The sequence below is a fragment of the Rhipicephalus sanguineus genome, chromosome 10 (assembly GCF_013339695.2).
Source record: "Rhipicephalus sanguineus isolate Rsan-2018 chromosome 10, BIME_Rsan_1.4, whole genome shotgun sequence".
NCBI classification, from domain to species: domain Eukaryota; kingdom Metazoa; phylum Arthropoda; class Arachnida; order Ixodida; family Ixodidae; genus Rhipicephalus; species Rhipicephalus sanguineus.
The window spans coordinates 55,641,674-55,668,051 of NC_051185.1; the positions used below are offsets into that span (position 1 = coordinate 55,641,674).

At 48.4% G+C, this 26,378-nt stretch overlaps 1 protein-coding gene across 1 annotated transcript in view; it reads left to right on the plus strand.

Annotated features, from left to right (window-relative positions):
• The first annotated feature begins 1,466 nt into the window (after positions 1 to 1,466).
• Positions 1,467 to 26,378, plus strand: part of LOC125760246 (phospholipid-transporting ATPase ABCA3-like) — a 42,395-nt gene continuing 17,483 nt past the window's right edge. The window contains exons 1-9 of the mRNA XM_049420075.1: positions 1,467 to 3,149; positions 6,251 to 6,356; positions 13,288 to 13,571; positions 14,607 to 14,864; positions 16,221 to 16,524; positions 17,313 to 17,561; positions 18,607 to 18,795; positions 20,968 to 21,152; positions 26,098 to 26,223. Of these exons, the coding sequence (XP_049276032.1) occupies positions 1,467 to 3,149; positions 6,251 to 6,356; positions 13,288 to 13,571; positions 14,607 to 14,864; positions 16,221 to 16,524; positions 17,313 to 17,561; positions 18,607 to 18,795; positions 20,968 to 21,152; positions 26,098 to 26,223 (3,384 nt within the window). The remainder of the gene's footprint in view (positions 3,150 to 6,250; positions 6,357 to 13,287; positions 13,572 to 14,606; positions 14,865 to 16,220; positions 16,525 to 17,312; positions 17,562 to 18,606; positions 18,796 to 20,967; positions 21,153 to 26,097; positions 26,224 to 26,378) is intronic.

A 26,378-nucleotide genomic window follows, 5' to 3' on the forward strand; every position in this document is an offset into this window, starting at 1 on the left:
GACGCGTCTTTTACCATGGCCGAGAACGGCTTGGATTTTCAAGAACGGAGGTCTCCAAGCGTATATCTTCAGAAACGGCGCTGCCGACAGGTTGACCGTGGCGACAGTTCCAAGTATTCGCGTTGACTGGCGTGAGATTGTAGACGATGTAGGAAACACGTTCAATGGAATATTCGTGCGCTGGATCGCCGCTCGGGAAAACCTGACGCTTTCCTTCGTGGGTGAGCCAGCTTCGGTGCTGCCGGCTTGCATAGCGGGTACATCGCATAGAAACCGCACCAGTCCACAACACGACCCGCCAGTATGCCCATTCGTAAGACATTCCCGCTGAAAGACGCTTTCAGGGCCTTTCTGCAGCGGGTGAGAGAGGCGGACTTACTCTCGTCGCCCCAGTTCAAGAAAGATAGGATTTGCACGCGTCGTTCCTCAAACGCAGAGTTCGCTTCTAACACCGAGAAGCCGCTGTTCGAGTTAATCGGCTTCTTTGGATTCTACGCGGCGCTGCTCTCGGGTACCGTATGCGTCCTGTTTGCCGACGGCATGGGTCTTAAACTTCCCAGAGCAGGAAGAGTTTACTCCTTGGGACACAAGCGCAGGCGGTCGATATATTGACGTGCCTATTTACACAGCGCTGATTGCTGTTTCGCGAGTCTGGTCATACGAATACAGCGTGATTAGCCGTCTTGCAAAGCAACCAATCAGCACACCTGTTTCGTGCACCGACATGCGACGGTGAAGTATGTACTTTTACACATCGCACGGCCAGAGTAATTGGTGTAAATTAAGAGTTGCTACCTTCATTCACTAGCTGCACGGGGAGTCTTCTGCATTTCGACCGCCAGTGCTTACTCCCACTAAGATCGATAGAGGACGCCATCTCCAAAGGTATGTCTTGCTAATAATTTGTCCCTAGCATTAACAGTATGCGGCTTTTTTTTAATTTTCGCCTGCTGTTATTTCCACCAAGGAGTTGCTAAAATCATCACTGCGGCCGTTTCTTTTCACCGAGTTAATTAACAATTTCGCTCACGCATACCGCCAGAAACACTGGGCAAGTGGTCTAAGGAAAAACGAACGGGACGTTCTGGTTCGCCCTCTGTCAAACTAGCACGGAAACGAAACGCGCTGCTAACCGCACTTTTCCAGACACGCCACTACGCGACATTGATCTGAAGTCATAATTTAATCTGGAAGTACATCCTCCTAACAAACCTAATCATTCACGTACAGCACTTCCTGTCGTCTTTCACTTTCCTCCTCCTCTCGCGTGTTTCACACTCCTCGCGCACGTGACCGATCGAAAAGAGGGATCCTAAGCTGTGATTGGCCAGTTTAGGAGCCGGTAGTGACGCGTAAGGAACCCTGCACACATGTGCGCATCGCAACTACAGTGAGACAGAGATAACGTTCGTGCGTCTTATCGTTACCGTGACAGGCTTGGCGCTGTCGTCGCCGCTAGAAGAACAATGCGCACCAATCAACAGACTTCATCTCTGGTCATCGTTATTGTCATTCTTATCACATTGGTGACTGTTTTAGCCGGAGAACCGCAGGCAAGCCTGCGCGACATTGTGGAAACACCGACTCCGGCAAAAGTGAACGTCGCCGTCGTCTCCTTCGATGAGTACTGGAATGAGGTCGATAACTCATTAACGCGTCTTCTACCGTGGCCGAGAACGACTTGGATTTTCAAGAACGGAGGTCTCAAAGCGTATATCTTGAGGAACGGCGCAGCCGACAGGTTGACCGTGGCGATAGTTCCGAGTCTCCGCGTTGACTGGCGTGAGATTGTAGACGATGTAGGAAGGACGTTCCATGGAATATTCGTGCGTTGGATCGCCGCTCGGGAAGACCTGACGCTTTCCTTCGTGTATGAGCCTGTTTCGGTGCTTCCGGCTTGCATAGCGGGTACATCGCATAGAAACCACACCAGTCCGGAAGATCTCAATTCCTACCTTCATGGCAGTCCGCTGTTGTACGACAACCGGCCGCACGAACAGATGGGACTCTTAAAACGCTCCACGAAAAAAACGTCTTTGAAGGGCAAGGTGATGAAGATCGGGTGTGTGCGGTCGAAGCAGTTCGAGGACTACGACATTTGCTCGGTTCATTCCTACATTCTTGACATGCTCGAAGCGAAGAATGTCTCCCTGGTATACCAACTTGCCTCTGACTGGTGGACGGCATGGCATGACCTGTACTGCGAGAACACCGACGTGACAGTCCTTAGCGTCCCTTTCAACGTGCAAGTGCTTGCAATGGCGACGTACAGCGAGATTCAGATGGTGTCCGAAACGTTCTACGCTCTGGCGGGAAACACGCAAGCCCCGTCTCTCTTTCAAACCACACTCCGGTCCGCATCGACTGTCGCCATGACTGCTGCGTCACTGACAATTTGCGCAGGTCTCCTTGTCCTCACAGGCGGCCCCCCTTTGCGCGACAGAGCGCAATCGACGACACTGTTTCTGTACGCCGTCCTTATGGCTACGTCAAGGCCTTTTCCTGAACACCGCAGATGGCCGAGAGTCCAGAATGCCCTTTGCCTGATCTGGGTTCTAGCCATGGTTCCGCTTTCTGAGTACTTTCGGTGCGAACTGACGTCACTGGTGACAGTCGGAGTTCCAGCGAGCAACCTGGACACGCTGGAGGAACTGGAAGCCGCCGTGGACGCGGGTGCCATGGTACCATGCGTTCAGACCCGGTCGGCCACTCTCGACAGCCTCACGCGCTCGGACCACCCGACGACGCTGGGGCAAAAGCTGCGCGCGTCCCTCATGAAACACCGGGAGAAGCTTGTAAAGGACAATGTGCGCTCTTGCATTGATTGCGCCAAGAAGGTGAATGGCGTGTGCTACGCACCTCGCTGGCCGCCGTCCTTACCGGTGTTAGCCCACGTCGCTGCGTTCTACGAGAACTTCATAACACGACCCGCCAGCTTGCCCATTCGTAAGACATTCCCGCTGAAAGACGCTTTCAGAGCCTTTCTGCAGCGGGTGAGAGAGGCGGACTTACTCTCTTCTCCCCAGTGCAAGAAAGATGGGATTTGCACGCGTCGTTCTTCAAACGCAGAGTTCGCTTCTGACACCGAGAAGCCGCTGTTCGAGTTACTCGGCTTCTTTGGATTCTACGCGGCGCTGCTCTCGGGTACCGTATGCGTCCTGTTTGCCGAACTGCTCTTCGCGTGTTTCTTTAAGCCCGCGTTTCGTCCTCGCAGAAAGCCTTGGCGTTAGGCTGGCAGTGCAACCCATGTTCAGTGCTCGGCGACTGAAGCGCGATACCCGGAGTGCGTGGCCGCTGGAGATAAGGACAAATGTGAGGGTGAGAGCGCTCGTTATGCATGGTGACGGCATCTGGTAGACAGCCGTTCAGTCTGTGGTTATTGGTGACATCGACGGAGTGCTGCTTGTCATGGCCGCAAAGCGCTGCGCTCACGTGCTGCGCCGCGCGATGCGGCTGGAGCTGGCGAGCGTTCTTAACGCAAAGCCTTGTTATGAAGGATTGCAGCGTTCCGCCGACGCCACCGAGGACCATAGACTGAACGGCAGCCTGCCGCATGCAGTCACCATGCACCTGGCGGGGAGGGTGACGGTTCTCACCGTCACCCTCCCCGCCAGCAGCCATCTCCTCCGGGTATCTCGTTTCGATCGCCGAGAGCTGTACATACGCAGGCTTCACTATGACGGCCATCACACGATATCGCAGCGTTTATCTCACTACGGATATAAGCCCAGGTTGCAAAACTGCATCTTGAAGTAATCAAGCAAGGCCTGAAGTGAGAAGGGCTTGTCGTCGACCTTATGGAGGTGATGGCGGACAGTCCCTCCCTCTGTGATCGCAACGGTGACACCACCGAGGCTCCGCAGCGTTCGAGACGACGGGCCTGACGGAGAAGGGACGAGACAACTGTCGGCAAAGATGTGCCGACTGGAACGAGACACGGACGCTGCCGAGTCCACGTACTTCACGGTCAGGTGGACGAAAGACGGCCTATGCAACGGACACTCCGCCATTGCACTTAGAAGAGATAAGGCCTCCCTTTTGCTTCCGTATTAAGCGCCTGGAACATGGCTGCGGAGCCTGTTAGTGGGGTACGCGCTCTGCCGGATCCACCGAGAACCACAGAATAAACCCCTCTTTACCGGATGCAGTCACCATGCGACACGAGCACTCTCGCTCTCACGGTCACCATAACCGCCAGCGGCCACGCGCTCTGAGTATTGCGGCTCACTCGCCGAGCACTGTGCGTTTGATAGTGGACTTTACGATCGTTCAGTTTCTTCTGAATAATGATTTGTGTTTTAGTGTTTGCCAGTGCACTGTTCTTGCTGTGTGAATGTGAGTGAGCAATAACTTTATGAACTTCGATTACCGAGGTTTCTCGTGTTGGTTTGGTTTGATACTCGCTCCTGTACTGTGTGTCGTCTCGCTTTCAGTTCATTAAATATTCTTGCGACATAATCTAACCTAAGACGTATCCGGTTTCTCTACTTTCGCAACCACGACAGCGACTTACAGTAGACAACGGGTGTAGGGATGCGTAGTCACTGTGTACTAAAACATGGCAGCTATGACCTGTCTCTGCTCCGCCTCTTAATAACATCGTGGCCAGCAAGACCGTAGAAGCTATTATTATTGCTTGCGGGCATACTCGCATGTCTTTACAAAGCACACGCCTCACACTGAAAGAAGGTGTGAAGTGAGCACAGTGAAATCTCCGAGTCAAGAAATGCAAGTTTTTGCAGAATGGCAGCAGAAAGGCAAGATAGCTGCTCGCCTGGTGGACTATCATAAAAACGAAAACAAAAAGCAGCGCCCAAGCACTCCGTACAGATCGTTAATCAGCGAAGATGAAACTTGCGGCCCTATTTTTGATCCCAAGCTGGGATCGATGAAAGCGTCTTCTGTTGTACTTTTTTTGTATCTATATCACCCCATTTAAAAGATGCGTGCACCAAACTTTACGTTTTGGTGACGTTAGCGTAAAGGATATTAAGAACACCTAAAGTATTTTATAGGCAGTGATTCCTACTGCGGTGGGTATTACTCCTGTATAAATAAACGAAAGACGAGAAAATTTTAAGCACTCGTTTTGCATTGCTGGACACAAGATTAATTAGAACTAACAGAAAAGAAAGCCAAAAAAAGTATAGAGGATGTTATTTGTAGTAATTATGATGTAAATGTGAAGCAAGTAATGTGGACGCAAATGTACTTACCTTGCCGCCGGCAGGGACCGAACCAGCGACCTCCGAATAACGCGTCTGATGGTCTACCACTGAGCTACGGCGGCGGTCATCCTCCAATCCATTTTATGGGGTATATGTGAGCATTTAAACCTAGGAGTGTTAGTCAGCGCCGCTAGTAGCTATGACGGCGAGTGTTCAATTCTCTTTTTCTGCCTGCTGGAGTCCCGAAGCACGTGAACGTTTTACGAGCTGGTAGCTCGTAATAATCCCCGCATCCAGTCCGCCAGAACTAGACAATCGCTATGAATGAACGAAACACGGCGAAATTTTTAAGGGCTTGTTTTTCTTTGCTAAACACAACATTAATTAGAACTAACAGACAAGAAAGCCAAGGAAAGTATAAGGGGTGTTATTTGTAGTAATTACGATGTAAACGTGAAGACGGTAAAGTGGACAAACAGATAACTTGCCGCCGACAGGGACGGAACCTGTGACCTTCGAAATATAGCTACATATGCTGACAAAACCTGACGAGAAACTAGTCCAAGCGAAGAGACCCTTCGAGGTAGCGTACGCTAACATTGTTCCTTCATTATAATTTCTGCGCACTCACGTACCGCCTCATTTTATCACATTCTAGCCATATACACATTGGCTGTAAAACGCGCATGCGTGTGGCCTTGCTTCGCGATTTTATTGGATATGCGTCAACTAGGCTGTTAAACATTTTACCAACCGCAGACGGCGCAGAGAGGTGTGCACTCAAAGCAATTATGTCGGTTTTATACATTTATTCAGTAAGTGTGAAAGAACAGACAATAGAAAAAATTATATTGTGCTGCTAGGCCGCTCGCTGGTAATTTTCCGTGTTTTGCGTGGCCACCGCGGCAATTCAATGGCATCCACTATTATCAAGAGATATGCGAGTGCCTTTAATCTCCATGACTATCACCAGAGCAGTTCTCACAGCGTCACCGCTCCAGGGAGCGTTGATTGTCATAGTGTCCGGCGATGGGAGGTCTCTGTGTAATATTTGGATGGTGCCGAATCTCCAATGGGATCAGGGTGCCATGCCTATGCACGGACCGGGTGGAGTTGATAAAGCCCGGGTGGCTCAAGAGTGGTTCTTGAATGTTGGCGTGGTGCGTTGGCCTTCCGGCTTCGAAACCGGTAGGTTCAATCGGCGCACGAGTCGTAGCGTGTAACGAGCGTTGGAGGTGTCCGTGCTTAGACATGAATGTCTGTTCCTACATGGACGGCCGGTTGACTAAGCGCGGCTGGCTGATCGGAGTCGTGTTGGAAACATCGGAGTCGCACGTTTCAGCTTCATTGGCACGAGTGCTTGAGCGGTGATTTTTTTTCCCTCAACAAAAGCTACTTTGAAAATTTCCCCTCGTATTATTGGGCTATGCTTATCAAGTACACCTGTCCTCTCGCACTAAGCGTAAGCGCTACTCTACAGTCATACTAACCTTCGCGCAGCAGTCTACGAACATTCCTTCGAAACAAGAAACCTGCCTTCCTAATGTTTTTTCAACTGAAATCATTCACTTGCCATACCTCCGCAATTTATATTTCGGTGTTAAATTATGAAAATTTTCGATCTCGTAAACAATCACCGAGCAGACAGTTGTAAAAGATATGCTGGCCGTGCATAAGACTGACAACTGCGAAACCAACGCGGTTGTCATTATTGATTGATTGATTGATTGATTGATTGATTGATTGATTGATTGATTGATTGATTGATTGATTGATTGATTGATTGATTGATTGATTGATTGATTGATTGATTGATTGATTGACTGAAGCCTTTCAATATTGGCACATACCCACTCTGGGGGATTGGCCAAGAAAAATTATGGTATCCTACGGATGATAACTACATTAATTTTTACCTCCCTATCAGTAAAGTAGAAAAAAACGCGAAGATAAAGAGCCATCAAATTACAAAATGTATATAGCCTATGGAGGATAATTACATTAATTACAGTTTTGATCCGACCAGACAGCTGAGTTTACCTGACCCGACCAAATTTGACTCTATGACTTAGTTTTAATCACATTTTATAATTATGTCGCGAGTATTTTTTCAGTATTTCTTAAAGTAGACCTTACGTCGGAATATGTTTAGTTGCTAGAATGAAATTACACACAGCATCATAGATTTCTCTATGACAATGTCCCTAAACCGAGGCACCGATATTTAGAACATTTTCCGCAGTTAAACTTCAACCACTCGTCGAAAATGGAATAACCAGAAGTCTTTTCCTAATTATTGAATAGTTGCGGCATGATATAAAATAATGTTCAATAGATTCTGTCATTACTGTTATCTATCTCTTCTTCCAAGCCCAAAAGCGTTTGTGTGTCTTGTTTTTTGTTTACCTTATAGTTTCATTAAACTTCTCTTCGGTTTTTAGCTATTGCCTTTGTAATTTTACCTTGTATCACTACTCGATTCAAGCCCTATTTAGCAAAATACGCTGGAGCGTATTGCTTTTTTTTATCATTTTCTCTTTGTATGGAGTATCATCAATTCAAGCATTTGTCGAATGTTCCCTACTGCAGCTCAATCCTCAGCCTACCCGCGAGAGGGAGGTTCCACCGCTTCAATAAGAAGCAATGAGTCAACCAATCAATTGAAGGCCATCTAGACCAGAGATGCCAAACACGCGGCCCGCGGGCCGCATGCAGCCCGCCGACCTCTCGTTAGCGGCCCGCAGATGAGTCTCTTCGTCCTATATATATATATATAGGTGCTGCTGTGAGTTTTCACGTTTCGACACGCATTCTTCGGCTTTCCGCAGTGCCGCCGACGAAGTGTCAGGGAAAACGAGGGATGGTTCTTTAAAAAATATTACTATATAATAAAAGTGGCTAACAGGCACCGCGGGAATACACTTATACTTCTTTTTTATGGGCAGCTCACTTGAACGTGACTCGCTTCATTCGTGCCTCGGAGCCGAATGGTGCTACGTATTCTTACGCTCGGATCTTCGGCAGATGTGAACTTTGCTCCGGTGATCGCGTCGCCGAGCGAGCATGCGGCACTCGAAGGTTCGTCTTTCGGCCGCATCCCTTGGCAGCGCGTAAGAAACATTGCGAACGGTGAGTATACTGCTATTGTGTCATATTTTAGACGGAGAGCCTGTACAACGGAAACCGAAAGCGATAAATATACAAAAGGACGAAGCCGCCTTAAAGGCGGCTTCGTCCTTTTAAATGTCTATCGCCTTCGCTTAGTAATCGCAAGGGGATTACTAAGATGAAGGCATCGCATGCAGCGTGGAAGAAAGTTGAGCTCTCAGCAAGGTTTGAGTGCAATCTCTCTCAAAGGTACGCGCACGTTTCACCATTTCGTGCCATCATCACTGACCGCTCTTAATGCCGGGCTCACCACGTACTCAGCAACACAGGCATTTCAAGTGGCGAAGACCATACGTCGGCAACGGAAGTAAGAACTGCAACCTCCGCAGAGATCGAAAACACAACCCAACCTCTGCGCCTGTCGTACGTGTGCATGCAGTGACGTGGCAATGAAATCGTGCTCTGCTCCGACTACTAACCGGCAGCCTTTAGTGCCCTTCCGAAACATCCTGCCAGCCATACACACTGTTTGGAAGTTTTCAGCAACGTGAAAGCTCACAGCAGCACACGATCGTGCCACCCGAGTGGGCGCTGCATACTTCCGTTGCCCCAAGGAACAGTGGCGGCGCAGTGAAGCGGACTTACAGGCCGCGCCCAGGCACGCCGCGAACGCTCAACATAAATTTTTGTTTCTCGCCTAAAACAAATAACACTCCGATGAAACTTTCACAAATAAATCTCCTTTGTTTACTCTTCCTAACGAGACCAAGCGTGCATTTTTACTTGGAGTGCATCACCACTCTACATGCGCCTGAACGTGAGGCATTTCACACATTTTTCAATGTTTGCGCCCCTTCCACTTCGAAACTACTCGGTCATTGACTTCAATACTTTTTTGACACGCTTACTGCCAACTATCCAGCCATGTGAAATAGTCCTATTTTGTCTGTAATGTTCGTAGAATTTTTAAAAAATAACCAAAATGGGCGCAGAATTGCAGCATTGATTCACCACAAAGCACATCGTGAGACAAAGTAGTGGTCGTCAATGGGCGATAATAAGATAGTGCCATTCCTTTTCAAGTAAACAGCAGATATTCAAGGCGTTCCGTAAAGTATTGTATTTTTTAGAGTATTTTTTCGCAACCTATGTTTCACCCACGACGGCAAAATTCAAATCACTGTAACAGACAAGAAATTTTTTTTTTCCAAAAAATACTTTCCGAGGGAAAATAGTGCAGTGATATGAACGTCCACAATTTTTTTTACAATACAATTGGAGAGGGTCGAGCGCAATGTCTGGGACGTTTGGCGTGGAATGACCCTATATATATATATATATATATATATATATATATATATATATATATATATATATATATATATATATATATATATATATATATATATATATATATATATATATATATATATATATATATATATATATATTTAAATACACACATTATGCGAAGCATATCTTAGAGAAACCCTAGGCACTTTGGCCGTTTCTATCTATTTCTCTATCTATCTATCTAGCCATCTACATCTGGGCGCTTTCCTGGTCGTCTTCCTAACTTGCAATATAACAAAATTGGCATAGCAGGGGATCAGTGTATGACGAACACGATTAACTGGTCATGACATGAATAACGCCGAACGTCTGTCGCGTACGTCATGAAACCCTTTCCATCAGTCACGTGTGGCGCATACCTGCACCCGCAGTTCCTGCTATGCGGGTATGTGCCACAGGTGTTTCACAGCCCCAATCAAAACAGTAACCCTGAACATAACACATTGAAACGCAATGCAAGTCAGGGAGCTGAAGGCAGAACTCCCCTGGAAGACGCTCTACTGTCATCCACTCGTCCCCGTGGTCCGCCAGAATGACGCAGTGTTCTCTTCATTTCTGATGAGGCTCGGCGATGGCCTCATGCTAACCGAGGATGACGTTAGATTGATTGAGAGCCGCTTTGTGACACGCGAAGAAGCCGCCGCTAAGTCCCCTGACTACATACGGCTATATTACAGCAATGCGGACGTCGACCGCTATAACGCACGTTGCCTCGACGCTGCGGACAACGTGTTATGTCATCGCGCATGCGGCAACATAACTGGCGATAAGAACGAACGGGTACACAGGGATGCCGTGACCAAGGTGGCCAAGAGGAACGCAAGCGACATGGGTGGCCTGTCGGCCTCAATTTGCGTCAGCATCGGCAAGCCGTACATGATCACAGCCAAATGCGATGTAAGCGACGTTCTCGGTAATGGAAACGTGGGCACCTTGTGGTACATCGAGCTTGACGAACACGGCAACCTCCTGCGACTGTGGCTTGAATTCCAACGTCCACGGTAGGCATTGTCGTGCCAGCCAGGACAAAGCCAACACTGAGCACCTTCCCCATCACCATCGCAACTATATCGCGCCTTATTACCCTCATTTAATTTCCCTTTATAATCGACAGTGTGGCCACCCCCCTTGTGGGTATGAGCCAGTTTTCTTTAGGCGAAAATAACTGCCGAGAGCCCCGTCGCAATGCTCGTGACAGCTCGCGACGTTCTCGAGAGAAGAATCATTGCGCTCGAAACGCAACGGTCGCCTTCCAGATCTTTCGTTCCTCGGTACCAGCGTGGAAGCAGCCGCCGTAACACAGCCTGAAGATGAACCCAAGTGAGCGGTTTCTCTAATCTCGCTTTACTTAAGAAGCACGCACAAGTGGCACCCGCTTTGGGTGGCTAGGGCAGACCTGCGGGGGCAGATGCAGCGCAGAGCCTTGGGCGGCCATACCATCACCATGAAGGCTCATTCACACTTGCGACTACACCGGTCGCACGGCCATTTGCGAGTGGCGACCAAAGAGCGACTCAAAAGGCGACTGATGTTCACACCAGTATATACGACCAAGCTGTTACCACGCAATCGTCTGCTTGCATTGTGTCTCGCGTTGCCATTACCCCGTAAGATAAACTGACGTCTTGTTTGATTGGTTCAGACGTTTGCGACTGTAGTCGCGTCATAAATAAAAATCGAGCAGCGAACGAATGATTCGGCAGCCGCTTTGCGACCAATTTGCGACTCGCGACCATGTGCGACTAACTTGGTCGCGTGGCTGACGCTAGTCGCAGGTATGCACCAGTCTTTACATAATACAATACATCAAGAGTTTTAGAGTGCGTGACGCGGCGCCTACGTGCCGTAGCATCAGGCATGAAATATAAAGCTATTACTTGGTTCTTCTCGACGGTATGAGACACTGCTAAGACGCCTGCAGCTATGAATTTCGTTTTTCATGCGGGTAGGAAATCGGCGCACTCGACGCGACACCGAGCATCCAGGGGCTTAGTCACAGGAACTAACGGCTGCTTCGTCGACGTCACTAACTTAACTGGCTGCTTCCTGTGTAATTCGAGCAGTGACCATATGCTGTCCATGGCGTTATGTTGTAGAGTCATCTCGCCGGCGTCATTATTGGTGTCGCCGGCAATGACATTTCATGTTGAAACCCTCCCCACAGATAGACTGCGACCAGCCATGATGTATGAATGACATGATGTGTATTACTAATGAGAACTAACAGACAATAACGCCATGGAAAGTATAGGGGGTGTTATCTGTAGTATTTAGAATGTAAATGTGAAGAAAGTAAAGTGGACGAAAAGATAACTTGCCGCCGGCAGGGACCGAACCTGCGACCTTCGAATAACGCGTCCGATGCTCTACCACTGAGCTACGGTGGCGGTCATCCTCCCGTCCACTTTATGGGGTATATATGGGCATTTAAACCTTGGAGTGTTAGCCAGCGCCAATCGCATCCATGGCGGCGAGTGTGGAACACTCTTTTTCTGCCTTTCTGGCGTCACGTAGCACGTGCTACGTGACGCCAGAAAGGCAGAAAAAGTGTTCCACACTCGCCGCCATGGCTGCGCGGATCTATCGGAGCTATCGCAGCGCGGATAGATAAATGAAGTGTTTGTGAATGCGTACAAAATCGTAGGGCTATGACATCACTCGCCGTTGCCCTGTTTAGAGGATGTTGCTAACAGTGAGTTCCGCCGCAAGGCCGATGCAGTGAATGCGATAGAAACATAATAATAATATCTGGGGTTTAACGTCCCAAAACCACGATATGATTATGAGAGACGCAATGGGATAGAAACAAACAGCAATGTTATGCGAAGTAAAGCTAGCAGCCCACTCTTTTAGGAAGCGCGGCAGCTGCACTGAGCGCAGCGACATTCGCGCTGTCTACGACTTCAACGCAAGCTTTACAATGAGGGCACAACACGTACAAAGGTACAAGCCGTCTGCTGACCACCTCTAAAGATACGGCACACAAGACCACGGGCGACATTTTCACTGGCCCCGGCTGAAAACATTTCTGCGTGCCCCCGGCTGAAAATGCCAGTGGGCATTTTCAGCCGGGGGCACGCAGCCCCGCCTCCGACTGATATCTCCATGCGCCTTTTGCGCGACGAAAGACAGCCCAGCGCGTTTCCTTTCTGCTTGAGCAACGATCGCCGGCAGCGCTCGCACGCTTTCACTCGCACACTGATCATACGACGCTAGGGCGATGTCGTCGATTTCGACTTTATGCTATCGCGAAAACTACCAGGGTCGCTTATGCATTCGCATAAGATAACTCGAAGGCGAGAACAGTCATATTCGTTTTGGTATCAGTAGGTTGTACTTATTCTCCCGCCCCGCATGCTTTCTACTCCTAGCGTGTTATTCCACTTCCTCCAAAATCGGAGGCGTTGCAAGCTTTCTGCACGTCGCACGCCTCCGGGATCGGCCCACGTATGACCAAGTGAGGATATCATGTGACTTCAAGTGATGCAACGTCTTAGTGACGTCATGAGGACGTCACTAATTTAAGGTGACATGTGACGTCGTCACTCGTGTTGACGCCACCGACGTCGGCGGTCACTTTTCGCGTCTGGTGAGGCACCTGAGGCTTCCGTCTTGATAAAATCGCCTCACTATAAAAGCTCGCGCGCTTGCCACGCAGCCGGCGACGCTGGTCTGACCGCGTCGCGGTCCACGCGCTCCGCGCCTCTGCTGTGGTGCCGACAGTTGTACATCATCCTCTGGAAGAACGTGTACGTGAAGCGGATCAGCCGCCACTACCTGAACACCGTGCTCGAGGTGGCACTCATGGTGACGCTGCTTCTGGGCATCCAGGAGGACTCGGTGACCCGGGAGCCCCTGCTGCGCCGAGGAGACACCGTGTTCGACCCGATCAACACCTCGACCTTCTGGAACACGCAGCCTGACATTGCCCGCATAGACACGGTCAGTGCTACGTCCAGCCCAAGTACGATCTTGAAGCGCTCGTCGACCTTCTTCCACTGTGTTCACTTTGCGCTCCTTTTTAAATCCTAAGAATTTCTCGGTGACCCGCGAGTACAAAGACGGCATCTATCTATCTATCTATCTATCTATCTATCTATCTATCTATCTATCTATCTATCTATCTATCTATCTATCTATCTATCTATCTATCTATCTATATATCTATCTGTCTATCTATCTGTCTATCTATCTATCTATCTATCTATCTATCTATCTATCTATCTATCTGCGTAGCCGCTAACGCCTACACAATCTATACTTATGTTCTATACATTCTACGTTGCAGCTTACGCTATCTAAAGATGCGTAAAGCAACAATACACGTCTGCTCACATCCCTTCGCGCTGTGTTTGACGCCAGCGTTGTGACAGTGAGTATTCGCGGCCATCGAGCTAGATGCGCTCCGTGTTTTTCCTGTGCGCACAGACAGTGTGCTCTCTAACTCAAGTAGTACGCGAATGGCTACTGCCATGTATAGGGTCGATAAAGCTTTGAAACCTGGTATAGCTGTCTACTTCATTGTCGCTATCACTGATTCACCTTTAGTGCAAACTCGCGTTTTCCATAGCAAAGCTTCGATTTGAGCTAGTTGGTCATACATACACCTAGGTGCGAAGCAGTATTACAGGCGCCTAAATATACACTCTCACGGATTCATTTACTTCCTACCTGATGCCGTGCTGCTCACCAATCCCGCTCAATTCAAGCATATAAAATCTGAGATATAGTGTAACCGTAACCAAACGCTGATGTAATATCCGTTGATTAAGGCACTTGAGGTAATCAGTAAATATATAATTAAGTAGTGTCGTTCTAAAGACAGAGGCGCACAGCGCCTTTCGTAGTGTCCGCCTGTCCCACTCTTTTTCGACACTATTCAGGTGTCCAGTTAAAGAAGGCACTCCTAAGCATGGGCATTGGCCTCCTGTGGAAAGTTGGAAATGGCTCTAGGGGCATTATCTCTCCTCCTCGCAGGTTTACTTCGCGCCGAAGGGCAAGTACCTGTCGGCGCTCACGCGCTCGGCGTTCGCCAAGCTCAACGTGCACAAAGTGATCGAGGTGCCGACCGAGCAGCAGCTGATCGAGGGTGCCCGCGTCGACGCCAACGGCACGCTGCCGGCCACCAGCGTGCTGCTCTTCTACACAAATTTCGTGGGCGTCAACGACACGGCGCCCGTGCCCCTGAGCCTGCACGTGTCCCTGTTCGCGGGACGCCTGCCTTTTGATTTGCAGGTGAGATATCACTGTGCACACAGCTGAAGGCTTTTCAAAAATCCTGAGGACGCAAGTGATAAGAAATCTTTGAGCCAACGTTTCGAAGACGGGTTTCGAGCCTTACATGCTGCTCAACAAATTATCATCCCGTCGTGCCTCCACCTTTCTCTGAGCGTCGACGCAAGAACTTGACGTCGCGCCGTGGTCAACTTAAATTTATAAACGCCCAGCTAAAGTTGACAAGCGACAGGATGATAACGATAAAAGGGCGATGCGTGAACGTAAGCGTACGCGACTTAGAAGACATGCTGAGGAGAGAAGTGAGCTGTCTCAGAGGCGTTGGCTGCGTTGTACTGAGCCTTGTTTTGCCAAGGTCCGTGTCAAACTTGCTGGTGTGAAACCTCCTCTCGGATGACATCGCGTCTCGCGTCTGTTAAAGTATTAGCAGCCACGGGGGTCTCGGTCACGTGTCCGCGAGATTCGCTCCCATAAATAGAAGCAAGTTACACTGTTCAGTGAACAGCACACGCATCTATGAATACAAGCGAGAGTGAAGTTCTAAGGAACGTGGAGGCTTGAAGCAAAGAACAGTGATTGAGTTATGAATGTCGATATATGCAACAATATACCAATAGTGAGCTCAACTAGGTAACACAGAAAGGTATGCCCTTTGTGCGTGCCTAGCTCGTTGAAAATGTCTCGCTGGCGGTCACTGGTAGAAATATATTCATGGCATCACAAGATGTAGTAAGCGACTCGAAACCCCTTAAAGGGGTACTGACAGCAATTTTCGAAGGTGACATTACTCCGCCAGACAAATCTCCTGTACACAGAGACGGCGCTCACCAATTGTGAAGCTTAGGAAATGCTAGGATATTTAATATCAAGATTCGCACTGCGCACCTACTGATCTCGACACTAGCATGATGTCAGGCTAGAGTATCAATTATGACTTATGAGTTGCGATGACGTCAGGTACCAAAACATACCAAATGGCCGCTTGTGCGTTACCAACGTAGCCACGGAGCGGAGCAGCCATGGAAACGTCACGATATCTTGCGCGAGCACGTGAAGAGAAGCTCATACCGTGTCCAGACGTCAAGGCACAGCAGGAATCGAAACTCGCTTTTAAAAGCATGTTGTCGTTACGTTTTCAGGGCGCACATCGCATTTATCAGTACATTTTCTATGCTCTTAGGGGCCTGTACTTTCATTTTACACAAAAGAACGAGAGCTGAAAATTTTTGTGCCAGTACCTCCTTAACCACCGTAGCTGTGTGCATGTACCTGTCCTACTGTGAATGTCTTGCAAAAGTTGTAGGCAGGTAAACTGCCGAGTACCATTTGCACAAGCTCCGACTTGTCTGCGTGCAGGTTCTGTACCCGCAGAGGCTCATCTCCCAGCCCGAGGGACCCGTGGCCGAAGAACGGTTCCCGGAGATGAACACCCTCTTGCCGATTATGGGGGCGCTGCAGCAGCGGCACCTGGAGTTGCAGGCGGACAGCGCGAGCTACGCGCACCCCATCGAGGAGCTGAGGCTGCAGCGCTTTCCCTACCCGGCCTACCTCGAATACAAGGACACCAAGAACTACGCGCTCGTGCTCACCCGGTTCTGCATCGGCATGCTCATCCCATTCTCCTTCTTCGTCGCTAAACTCACCGACGAGAAGGCGACCGGTGAGCACAGCGGGCTGCGTGCCGAAGCACTACGGCAGCAGTCGGCCGCATCTACCGTCCGTCCCTGACACTGCCGTACTGAAGTAACGCGGTGGGCTGGGCGAGCTGGGCGAGCTGGTACAAGTTCACAGTGAGACGCAGCGCGAAGAAAATTGGACACAGGGGAGAAAACACAGGATGAGCGCTGTCCTGTGTCTTCGTCCCTGTGTCTAGTTTCTTCGCGCTACGTCTCACTATTGCCGGACTGCCCAACGCCTTGTCTTCAGCCAATTAGTTTGAGTATGCGGCGTCTCGGGCAGTCCTACACAATCCAGGACAGTTCAAGACGACAGAACGATAAATTTATATATATATATATATATATATATATATATATATATATATATATATATATATATATATATATATATATATAGCGGTCTTATGATCAGTAATAGTCTGTGATGTATTTGTTATACATCATCAATATGGATGCCTGTCATCAATAATGACAAAAGGCGTGCCAAAGCGGACATAAAAGAAAATAACCAGAAAACACAAACTCCTTCTTGTGCCTGGCTCTCTGCTACTGCGCGTGGCTCTTTTTTGTGTCCTAGCAGCTATCTCAAATTCCTGCCGTTTTTGTCATTGTTTCCGTTAGCACAACAGATTGTTTGGAGCAATTCTGGGTGACAAGTATGCACAGTGGTGCGCTTTTAAATATCTGAATGTATAATGAACACATCTCTTCGTGCACCTAGGACTCCGAGGTGGCACTGTCCCAGCTGACACTAGCCCTCGTATCGCAGGCATGAAGGAGATGCTGCGCGTGATCGGGCTGAGCGACTGGGTGTACTGGGTGAGCCACTACCTGAGCGGCTTCTTCATGCACACGATCACCGTCACCCTCATGATGCTCTTCCTGTGCGTCAAGAGGAACGAAGAGGGTCGCGCCTTCATCCAATACAGCGACCCCTTCCTGCTCTTCACTATCCTCATGTGTTTCTGCAGCAACTGCCAGATGCACGCCATACTGCTGTCCATGTTCTTCGGCAGCCGTGAGTACCAAGCTTTCGCGTGCTTGTTTCAAGCCGCAACATTTTCGTACCCGCAGTTGTAACGTATACACTTAAGGTCGATGTCAGACGCAAACGCAATACCCGTGTTCAAAGGGCCTCCTAGGTCAGAACGGCAGCACCGACGTGCCAACAAATTGTACGGCACTCACCTAATTACTGCGGTTAGTTGAATCACTTTTTTGTGTTCGTTGCCACGAGAACCACGTTGAATCTCGCATCAAACAGCAACGTAGTGCGTGAGTGAGCAGAATTTTAGTACAAAATATTCTTTCAGTTGGTCAGTGTTGTTTGTACCAAGAAACCGTTACAATATTTATGAACACATCCTCAACCTGAAGCACTCGGCAAGAGACAGTGTTCGGCAAGCTCAGTGGCAAATTATGAGCAGAAAACTATTAACGGAAAATCGTCATCGATGGTTGCCCTTTACTGAGCTCATTCGATATCTTCGGATGCCTGTTTTTTTGCGGCCTCATCAATGTGGTGATGCGCTGATGGAACATCCGGCGTCTAATTCTTGCCTCAAAAATGCCCCTAAACCACTCCGAGTTCGAAGACGAGAGAGAGTTTTCTTTCTTGCCTTGACTACCTTTTCTACAGGTGCAAAGTCCTCCTCGCCACTTATTTTTTCGTAAAACACGTGGACAATGTCAGCACTTAACCGTTTAGCTGATCGGGATTACGCGCTTAACGGCGACACGCTCTTATTTCCGTTTGCGCAAAGTCTAAAACGCACAAGACGAAGTGAAATCAGTTGATCGCGCACCATAGACGTACGAGACGAGGCAGAACGGGCTTGCGACTGCATGGTAAAGCAGGGTAGGAGACAATTCACAACTGATACCTTTCGTATATGGACCAATCCAGAGCTTATTTCCTCGTGACGTCACGCGAACAGAGTGCTGGCGTCACGAACAGGTGCCGAAAAGACGGGAAAACGCCAGGAGAGAACAACGCGCTCGTTCTGTGTATTTACAGTGGTTGTTTAGAGGCCCTTTAACAATACTGGTCTTGTCCATTGCAGCCCAGTACGCGATCGCCGGAGCCATGCTCTATTGGACCTTCAGTTGCGTGATGCCCTTCCTCACGCTGGAGCAGGCCGGCGGCCAGGGCTACTACTATATACAACGGAAGGACAAGCTGTGGACCTCCATCTTTCCCGGCATGAGCCTCCACTGGAGCTTCCGCGTCCTCGAGCGCTTCGAGAAGTTCGGTACGACGCCGCACGCCGCGTTCTGCTGAGAGAAATCCACTGGCGTCTTCGAGATAGTGCACCTTGGTGATCAATCGGCTGCAAATAATCTCAAAGGCCGGGGTATAGATCAAGCGACAGTAATTGAAGCGATCGAACAATTAAGCAATGAAACCGTATCAAATGCGAATAGGGTAACAACGCGAAATATGTGTGATGAAAAGGGACCGCTTTGTATTATACTGTATTATGACGAAAGCTAGCAAATAAACGTTGTTGTACGTCGACTGCGTCGTCATGTCTTTCATGTACATGTGCAAGGTGTTAGAGGCTTGAGTTCCATAGGGTGCTCACATGTTCCTCTCGAAGAAGTGTTCTCTCATCTTAGCGCTGCGAGGTTTAGAGAATGCTATGAAAGTGAGCTTACTTGACAACGAAACTGTTTTTTTTTAATTTAAATATTATTATGTACCAGAAAAAAGGAGAACTGTAGCGACAACTGCGCAGAAAAGCTGTAGCCGCACTTTGTCGAAGGTCAAGGATCTATTATATTGCAGTTGCATTCGCAAAAAAAAAAGCTTATTTTTAGACGATGACAAATAATCTGCACACGGAATAATAAGAGTTTAATTGAGCAGAATACGCTAATTTCACGTGGTAATTCACTAGCCTTATAAAATATGTATGATCCAAAAAATAAAGCGCTTTTAAATATCTTTAAAAATGAAAATCAACCTTGTCACATCACGAATACGCCTATCGAAATACATTAATAGTAGAGCTACCAAAAAAGCTTAGTAATATATTTGACTTTATAATCAAACAACCTAGTCGCGCAAATTTTTCATTTAGACAGTTTGCGTCTCTATACAGATTCAGTATAGTTGGAATGTTATGGGCGAGAAACTCCAGCCGTTATAGTTTCGAAATTGCCGTACGTTCATACCTACGTGTTTTACGTACAGTTTTATAGCGGTACTATAACACAGCGAGCAAAGTAAGAAATGTTCGTCGCGTATTCATATGGAAGTCAATTGCTGTTTTAAGACTTTTTGATCATCCAATTTGTCAAGGCGGATCAGGCCGTATTCAAGAAATGTCATTCATTGACGGCTTTTGCTCAACATTTCCCATAGGTCGGTTGATAAACAACCTTCCTCGTTTCGACAGCGAAAAGTGAAGACAGGGCCGACGATGTTTGCCGTTGGTAACACGTACGTGCGTTCAAGCTCTCTGAAATTTAACACGATTTTAATATCCCGGTAGTGCTACTTAGGCAGGAAAGTTAGGCCATGTGACCAAACCAAAATTTAGGTGCTCCGCTAGCTTGATAACTTTTGAACTGTTTTTCGAGCATATGCATAAGGCGAGATGTGCTACCGAAATATTTTGCATGTTTATCATTTCACTAACACATGAGACTCGTGCAGTGAGAATAATATCTAAACTATTTCATCCCTAGTCACTCTCGCATTTACTGTTTCCTCAGGATACCTCGGTTTCGGCATCCCTGCAAACAAGTTTTGTCATAATTTTGCAGTGCAGCTGTAAATGGCACACCACCTCAATTTTGACGACGCCCGTCCGTGTCTACAAAAAAACCCTTCAGCGCCTTATATAGGGAACTATGGTCTATTTTTATTAAAGTAGAAAGTCCTTACAAAAGAGCAGCATGAAAAGTTAATTTCGTAAGACAAATAGAACCAAACTCCGCCAACTCTCATCAACTGAAACAGGTTGTAACATGATTTGACGGTTGTGATGCGCCGTTAAGCTATACTACAAAACGGTTCGTGCCTGATAGTATCTGATGTGGCCATATACGCATATACACACACAAGAAGCAAAATGGCGCTTTAATCAGACTTCAATCCGGAAAGTTAACGCAATATACACATGCAAAATACCTCCACCCACTGCGAAATATTACACGTAGTGAAATAGCAAACATTGCGAATGCACGGTAGGAAACGAAAATTCCTGTACACCTAAACTATGACAACATCACAAAGAGTATTGACGTATCATTGCGATGACTACGCAGTCATAGTAATTGATGTGTAATTGGTGGAATTGGTGAAGGAATAGTAATCGGTGAATAATGAGTGCAATAAGTCAAACTTGCGGTTGAAGAGCGTCATGCTACAAATCGTTGAAGCGAGCGAGTTTGTCCTCTTACGTCGCCCCTCACAGTCCCCAACGGAGCCAACTGGAGCAATTTCTACGACCATGCCGAGACGCCGGACAACATCACGTTGGCCGAGCTCTTGTTCGTGGGCCTGGTGTGCGACTGTACCATCGTCTTCCTGGTGTGGTACTTGGACAACGCGCTGCACATCGGCCCAGGCGTCTCGAAGCCATTCCTATTCCCATTTCAGGTAATAGTTCACGAGGTGGAGGGTATGACGGAAGCACATTTTGTCGAGATGATATTTTATTCACCAAGACCACTCAAAAGGACGCTAACCTTGAAAAACGATATCATGCTCTTTATTGTCCTTGAATAAGCAACGTGATCTAAATCGTTCGTGGTTTCATGCACAGTAGGCTTCGGTTTCGGCGTTGGTACATTTCTATGGGCAGTAGACAGAAAACTACAGTAAAAAATATGGTTGATCCCTCTGTCATAGGAATCGGTATAGCACGAAAGTGAAACTTGTCGTCACAGAAGTACCTGATTGCTTTAGTGCACTGGTATATGAGAGCGTGTACAATGTCTACTGTTGTTTGGCAGATATAGCACCACTAGATGTGGATTCACTCACGTTGACGCCTAGTGGCACATCTCTGGGCCGACGACTAACGGCCATGATCATGATTTAACCCTTGCGGTAGCTGAGGTTCTTAAAGGGACACTGAAGCACTTTTTAAAAAAAATGACTTTGGAATGTGTAATCATAGTTTGATCCTTGCTGAATACGAAAACCAATGTAAGAGTTCACAGAAGTGAACGCAAATGGCATTTCTTGGCAAAAAAAGAGCGGCTGCAGCTGCAGGGCTTTTTGAACTGCTGAGCGAAGGCGGTGACGTCACCTTCGGTATGCCGCGTCATCGGCGCCATAAGCTCTGTAAAAGCATGGCCTTCGCGATCAGTTCCACCAACGCGCGCAGTCAGAAGTAGTCACGGAGGCCACGGCTCCGCCAAAACCACGGTGGTAGAATAAAACAGGTGGCCCATCGAGCGCCGCGAGCGCGTCGCCGTACTGCTCGAGTTGCTCGCGGCCGCCGTTAGGTTCGCGACGAGTTTTTGGGCCGAAAGACGCGCATTGCAAGCTCTCGCTGGGCTATAAAAACCGGTTTCTCTAGCTAATTTTGTGGCTTTAACCGGTTGTTTGTGCTTTTACTAGCTTGTAGTGGCTGTCTGCCAGCTTCGACCGCAAAAGTGAGAGCGCCAGGCTTTATGAAGCTTAAAATTTTTTAATCGGCGCGGGTAGTCCCGATATGACTGTCACAGGGTGCCGATTGCAAGAGACGCGCGCGTATTTTTTTTTTTTTTTCGAAAGCGTGCAAAATTCTACCGGCGAGTGTATAGAGTAAAAAAAAAACATTTGGTTTTCACGCTATCGTATGTATGTCGGAAAACAGTAGCTGGCGGTCTTTCCGTGGAATTGCATTTCTTCACAACTGCAGTCGCTTTTCGTCTTTCGGCGCGGAGAGAAGGCACAGCTTTTCTTTGCACATTTTGTAGCCAGATTTGCAATTTCGAGCGAAGCATTTTCGTCCCATGGTGGCCGCCGCACCAGCGGCACAGATCGAGCCACCGTGGTTTCAGCCGTGGTTCCAGCTTACAAAGTGAGCGGAAACACCGATGCGGTCGCGCGCGTTCGTTTGACAGAGCGCAACAAACGCGACGCATCAGAGCGGATCTCAAGCCGTGGGATCACCTAATCACGACCACAGTGATCTGGCCGCGTTCATGACTCGAAGGCTGATTGCGACTTTGCGACGCTGGTTGCGTCACATAGGGACGCTCTTGCTCTTCGGACGCTTGCATCCACGGACGCCTCCGCATTTATCGAAGATGACCAAGCAGAAAGGAAGAGACGCGGCTGCAACGCTGGTTGCGTTGCATGCTTTCATTAGTGGCGCGTCCGTTCTAAGCGACGGCAACTCTTCAGTGTTGCTCTAGGCCTCTCTGGTGTAATAAATACACCGCAGATCTCTTTCTCAAAAGTTAAAGATGTAAATTGCAGTTTAAATGCTCACGACGCACACTGGTCACATGCTTTCAAATGCGCCGGAGCGGAGATATCGGCCCAGAATGTACCTTCTGCCACCTTGCGGAAAAGCGGCGGCAACTCGAGCACCTCCGTGACACGCGCGGCGCATTGGCGGAGCGCCTCGTCGGGCCACCTGTTATTCTACCACCGTGGCCAAAACTACCGACGATGACGTAGTTGCGGTCACGCCCACACTTTCGGCGCGTTCGCGTGGGCGGAGCAAGACGGACTTTTCTTTCGCGTATTTTAAAGCTCCTGCTGCCACAACAGCGAAAAAAATACGCCATCGTCGACAATAATGTTGGTCCTTGTTAACAACAAAGTTTTACCGAATTGTAAAACCACTTCAGTATCCCTTTAACATATACGTGGACACAGCATAAGGTGAATCCCGCGCAAATATGGCATCAACAAGCACATAATAAACACTGGCACCCGATATTCACCGCTTCAAAGCGTTGTGAAACGCAAAGAGAAACGCTACGCGCGTCCTGTCTTCCCTCTAGCCTGGCCATTAATTCTCTCAGGGCGAGCGCGGAACGCGGTGCCACAGCCAGGTGAGCGTCGGAGAGCTATTTTCTGATATGGAGGGATGCTATGAGCGAGGCTTGCGCTAAAGCCTCCACCTCGGGGTGTGTTAAAGCGTTGATGAAATTACGCTTGAATTTGAGACGCGCCAAAAGGGACGGTCGCAGCAACGCGCGTTTTTTTATTTTTTTTCGAGCCTGGTGGCACACATGTCACCACCCCGTTATAAAGGGGACGCTCATAGCATCCATCCATCCGAGAGCACTGTGAGAGGGAAGTGTGAAAGAGAAAAGGCGCGTTCATGTAGCCTCCCTTATGTGTTTGGTGGTGGTTCTGGGATTATTTGTACCATGGGACCCAGATTGTTTCCTATGCCAAAAAATTGGGGGACCCTTAACCTTCGCCTTTAAGAGTTGAACGCGATGGTGAAATCCGGCCCCTAGTGCGCACTTCGACCACTATGTGCATACTTATTAATGTCTATTATTACACACACACGCACGCGCGCGCGCGAATGGTGCACGTTTTTGCTCTAAAGCAAGAGTCGCATGGCCTCCAAGATATACGCCGCGCGCTCGCCATCTCCGAGGCCATGAAGAGTCTCACAATGCCTCACAGATGGCAGCACATTATCTAGAGTTTGCTGCATGGTTTGCTGTTTGTTGATCAACGCCTCCGCAAGCCGGCGTTGGATTGACATGTTTTCCGCTAGATGGACATAGTTGTCCATTTTTGTTTGAAAGTTCGCGTGTGTTTTTAGTGGCAATGGCTGCGCTATACCGGCCTTTTTCGACGTAATTTGATGGCCTCCCAAATGCGCCTACAAATCGCCGAATGGGCTCGTTTTCATCGTGACACCTGCCGAACAAAATGCGTTAGGAGACTCCTTCCACTACATGGCATTTATGTAGTGTTTTTTTTTTCGAAGCAGCTGCAAGTAACATCGTGGCTTTGTGGTAGGACACCTGCTTGCCACGCGAACGGCCCGGGTTCGATCCTCAATGAGACCGGAGATTTTATTCTTTATTTTATTTGCTTCTTCCTCGATTTTCGGTCACGGACGAGTTTTCGCTGAACACGTTTTCATAGACTGCTGCAGTGGTGTGTTTTTCTGGGATATATTATAAAGAACTCTAAAAAGAAGTTACCGTTAAATTCACAAGGAATGCGGTTTCTCTCCGTTGAAAATGAAGATGGCGTACCTTACGACCTTATTATGCTCCTGGGCCTGCATAGTATATGGCAAACCCGAACGGCCTTACACAATGTCGATGTGGAAGTCAGACCTGTGCGCGATTACTTTCGCGAATGTGTGTCTCGTTTTGTCGAAATGCAGAAAGTGCAGCTGGATGTACCGGAGTGGGTTCCCAGAGTGAAGTCGCTGTTACACATTACAAAGTTTTAACATGCAGTCAGCTAACAGCTGATGGTGTATCATTGTACTGTTCCCTGGTTTACGATTAGTGTGTTAAAATACTTGTGTGAGGCAATAAAGAAAAAAAAAGTTTGGCGGTGGCTCAGTGGGCTAATTGCCCGCCAGCCATCGGCGCTGACCGAGAGGTCATGTGTTCGATTCCTGTGAATGGAACTTTTTCTTCAAGTTCTTTTCTTTGCCGTTTGATGGCGTTCATTTTGCTGACGCATTTCCGTGACGGAAATACGTCATGAAAATCTTAGTGGACCCCGGCATAAAACACTTTCGTGTTAAAATGGCGAAGCTTGCATTAAGTCGCGCAAGGCTTCAAACGGCGAAGCTGGGCGATTCTGAAGTCTATTCAGGTTGCTTCTAGGTTGTTGCTAGGCTTTAGGTGATGCTAGGTTGTTTCTAGGTTTTTTCTAGGTTGTTACTAGATTTTAGTTAGGTGACGCTAGGCTCTTTGTAGGTGGCTTCTGATCGCAGAGAGGCTCGAGTTAAACCGCAGACGGTCACACACGACACGGGTATCCAAACACCAGAAACAAACTCGCGCGGAAACCGGGCGTTCGCCCCTCCCATAGATCTACGGCCGCGTCATTGTTCGCGTAGGGCTTCCATAGCTTCGGGGGTATTCTCGCAGCCGCCGTTGCCTTTCCCGTTCCCTAGTATTCTTTCGTTTTACATGCCGATGAAACACTCCGCACAGATGCTTCAGCGAAGCTTAAACGTGTGGCCACGGTGTTTATCACTGGAATAATCACGATGGTTTATTAAAGCTTTTCTCAATTACTGGTTACGTCTGTCTAGAGATCTTAATTGGTGTTTGCCGCCCGTCTGTTGCCATATTCAACCCCGCACTTAAGCCCATCTAAGGATAGCCCGTAGGAGGCTATCCTTAGGTGGGCGGAGGTGGCAGAGGAGGTCTACGGCGAGTAGGATCCCTCGCCTTCTCGCAGCCCCATTCCCTTATTATGCGATAAAGTTGTTTCGTTCTCTCTCTCTCTCTCTTTCTTTCCTTCTATATGCACAAATTTTCTAATTCATTTAACGCCTATATAAAACCACTTCTGACTAAAAGTGCTTGTCAAAACATAAAACATGAACCTCAGAGCGGTAAATCCGAGTACAGTCAGCATCGCGTGCCCTCGTCATGCTCAGGCCATCTACTGGTTTCCGAGGACGTCGACTCTTCGGGCTCCGCCCAAGTCGATCGAGGAACAGCCGAACTTCGAGGCAGAGCCGACGGACCACCCGGTCGCCATCGAGATCATCAACGTCAGCAAGGTACGTACGCCAGAAACGGCGAAGCCAGCAGCATTGTGCTTGTGATCGAACCTCCAGCAAAACAGGAACATCATTCGGAACAGACGTTCGGTGCAGCACACGAGATTGTGACTAGAGGAGGGGAGATTACCGGGCTTGTAGCATAGATACATGCT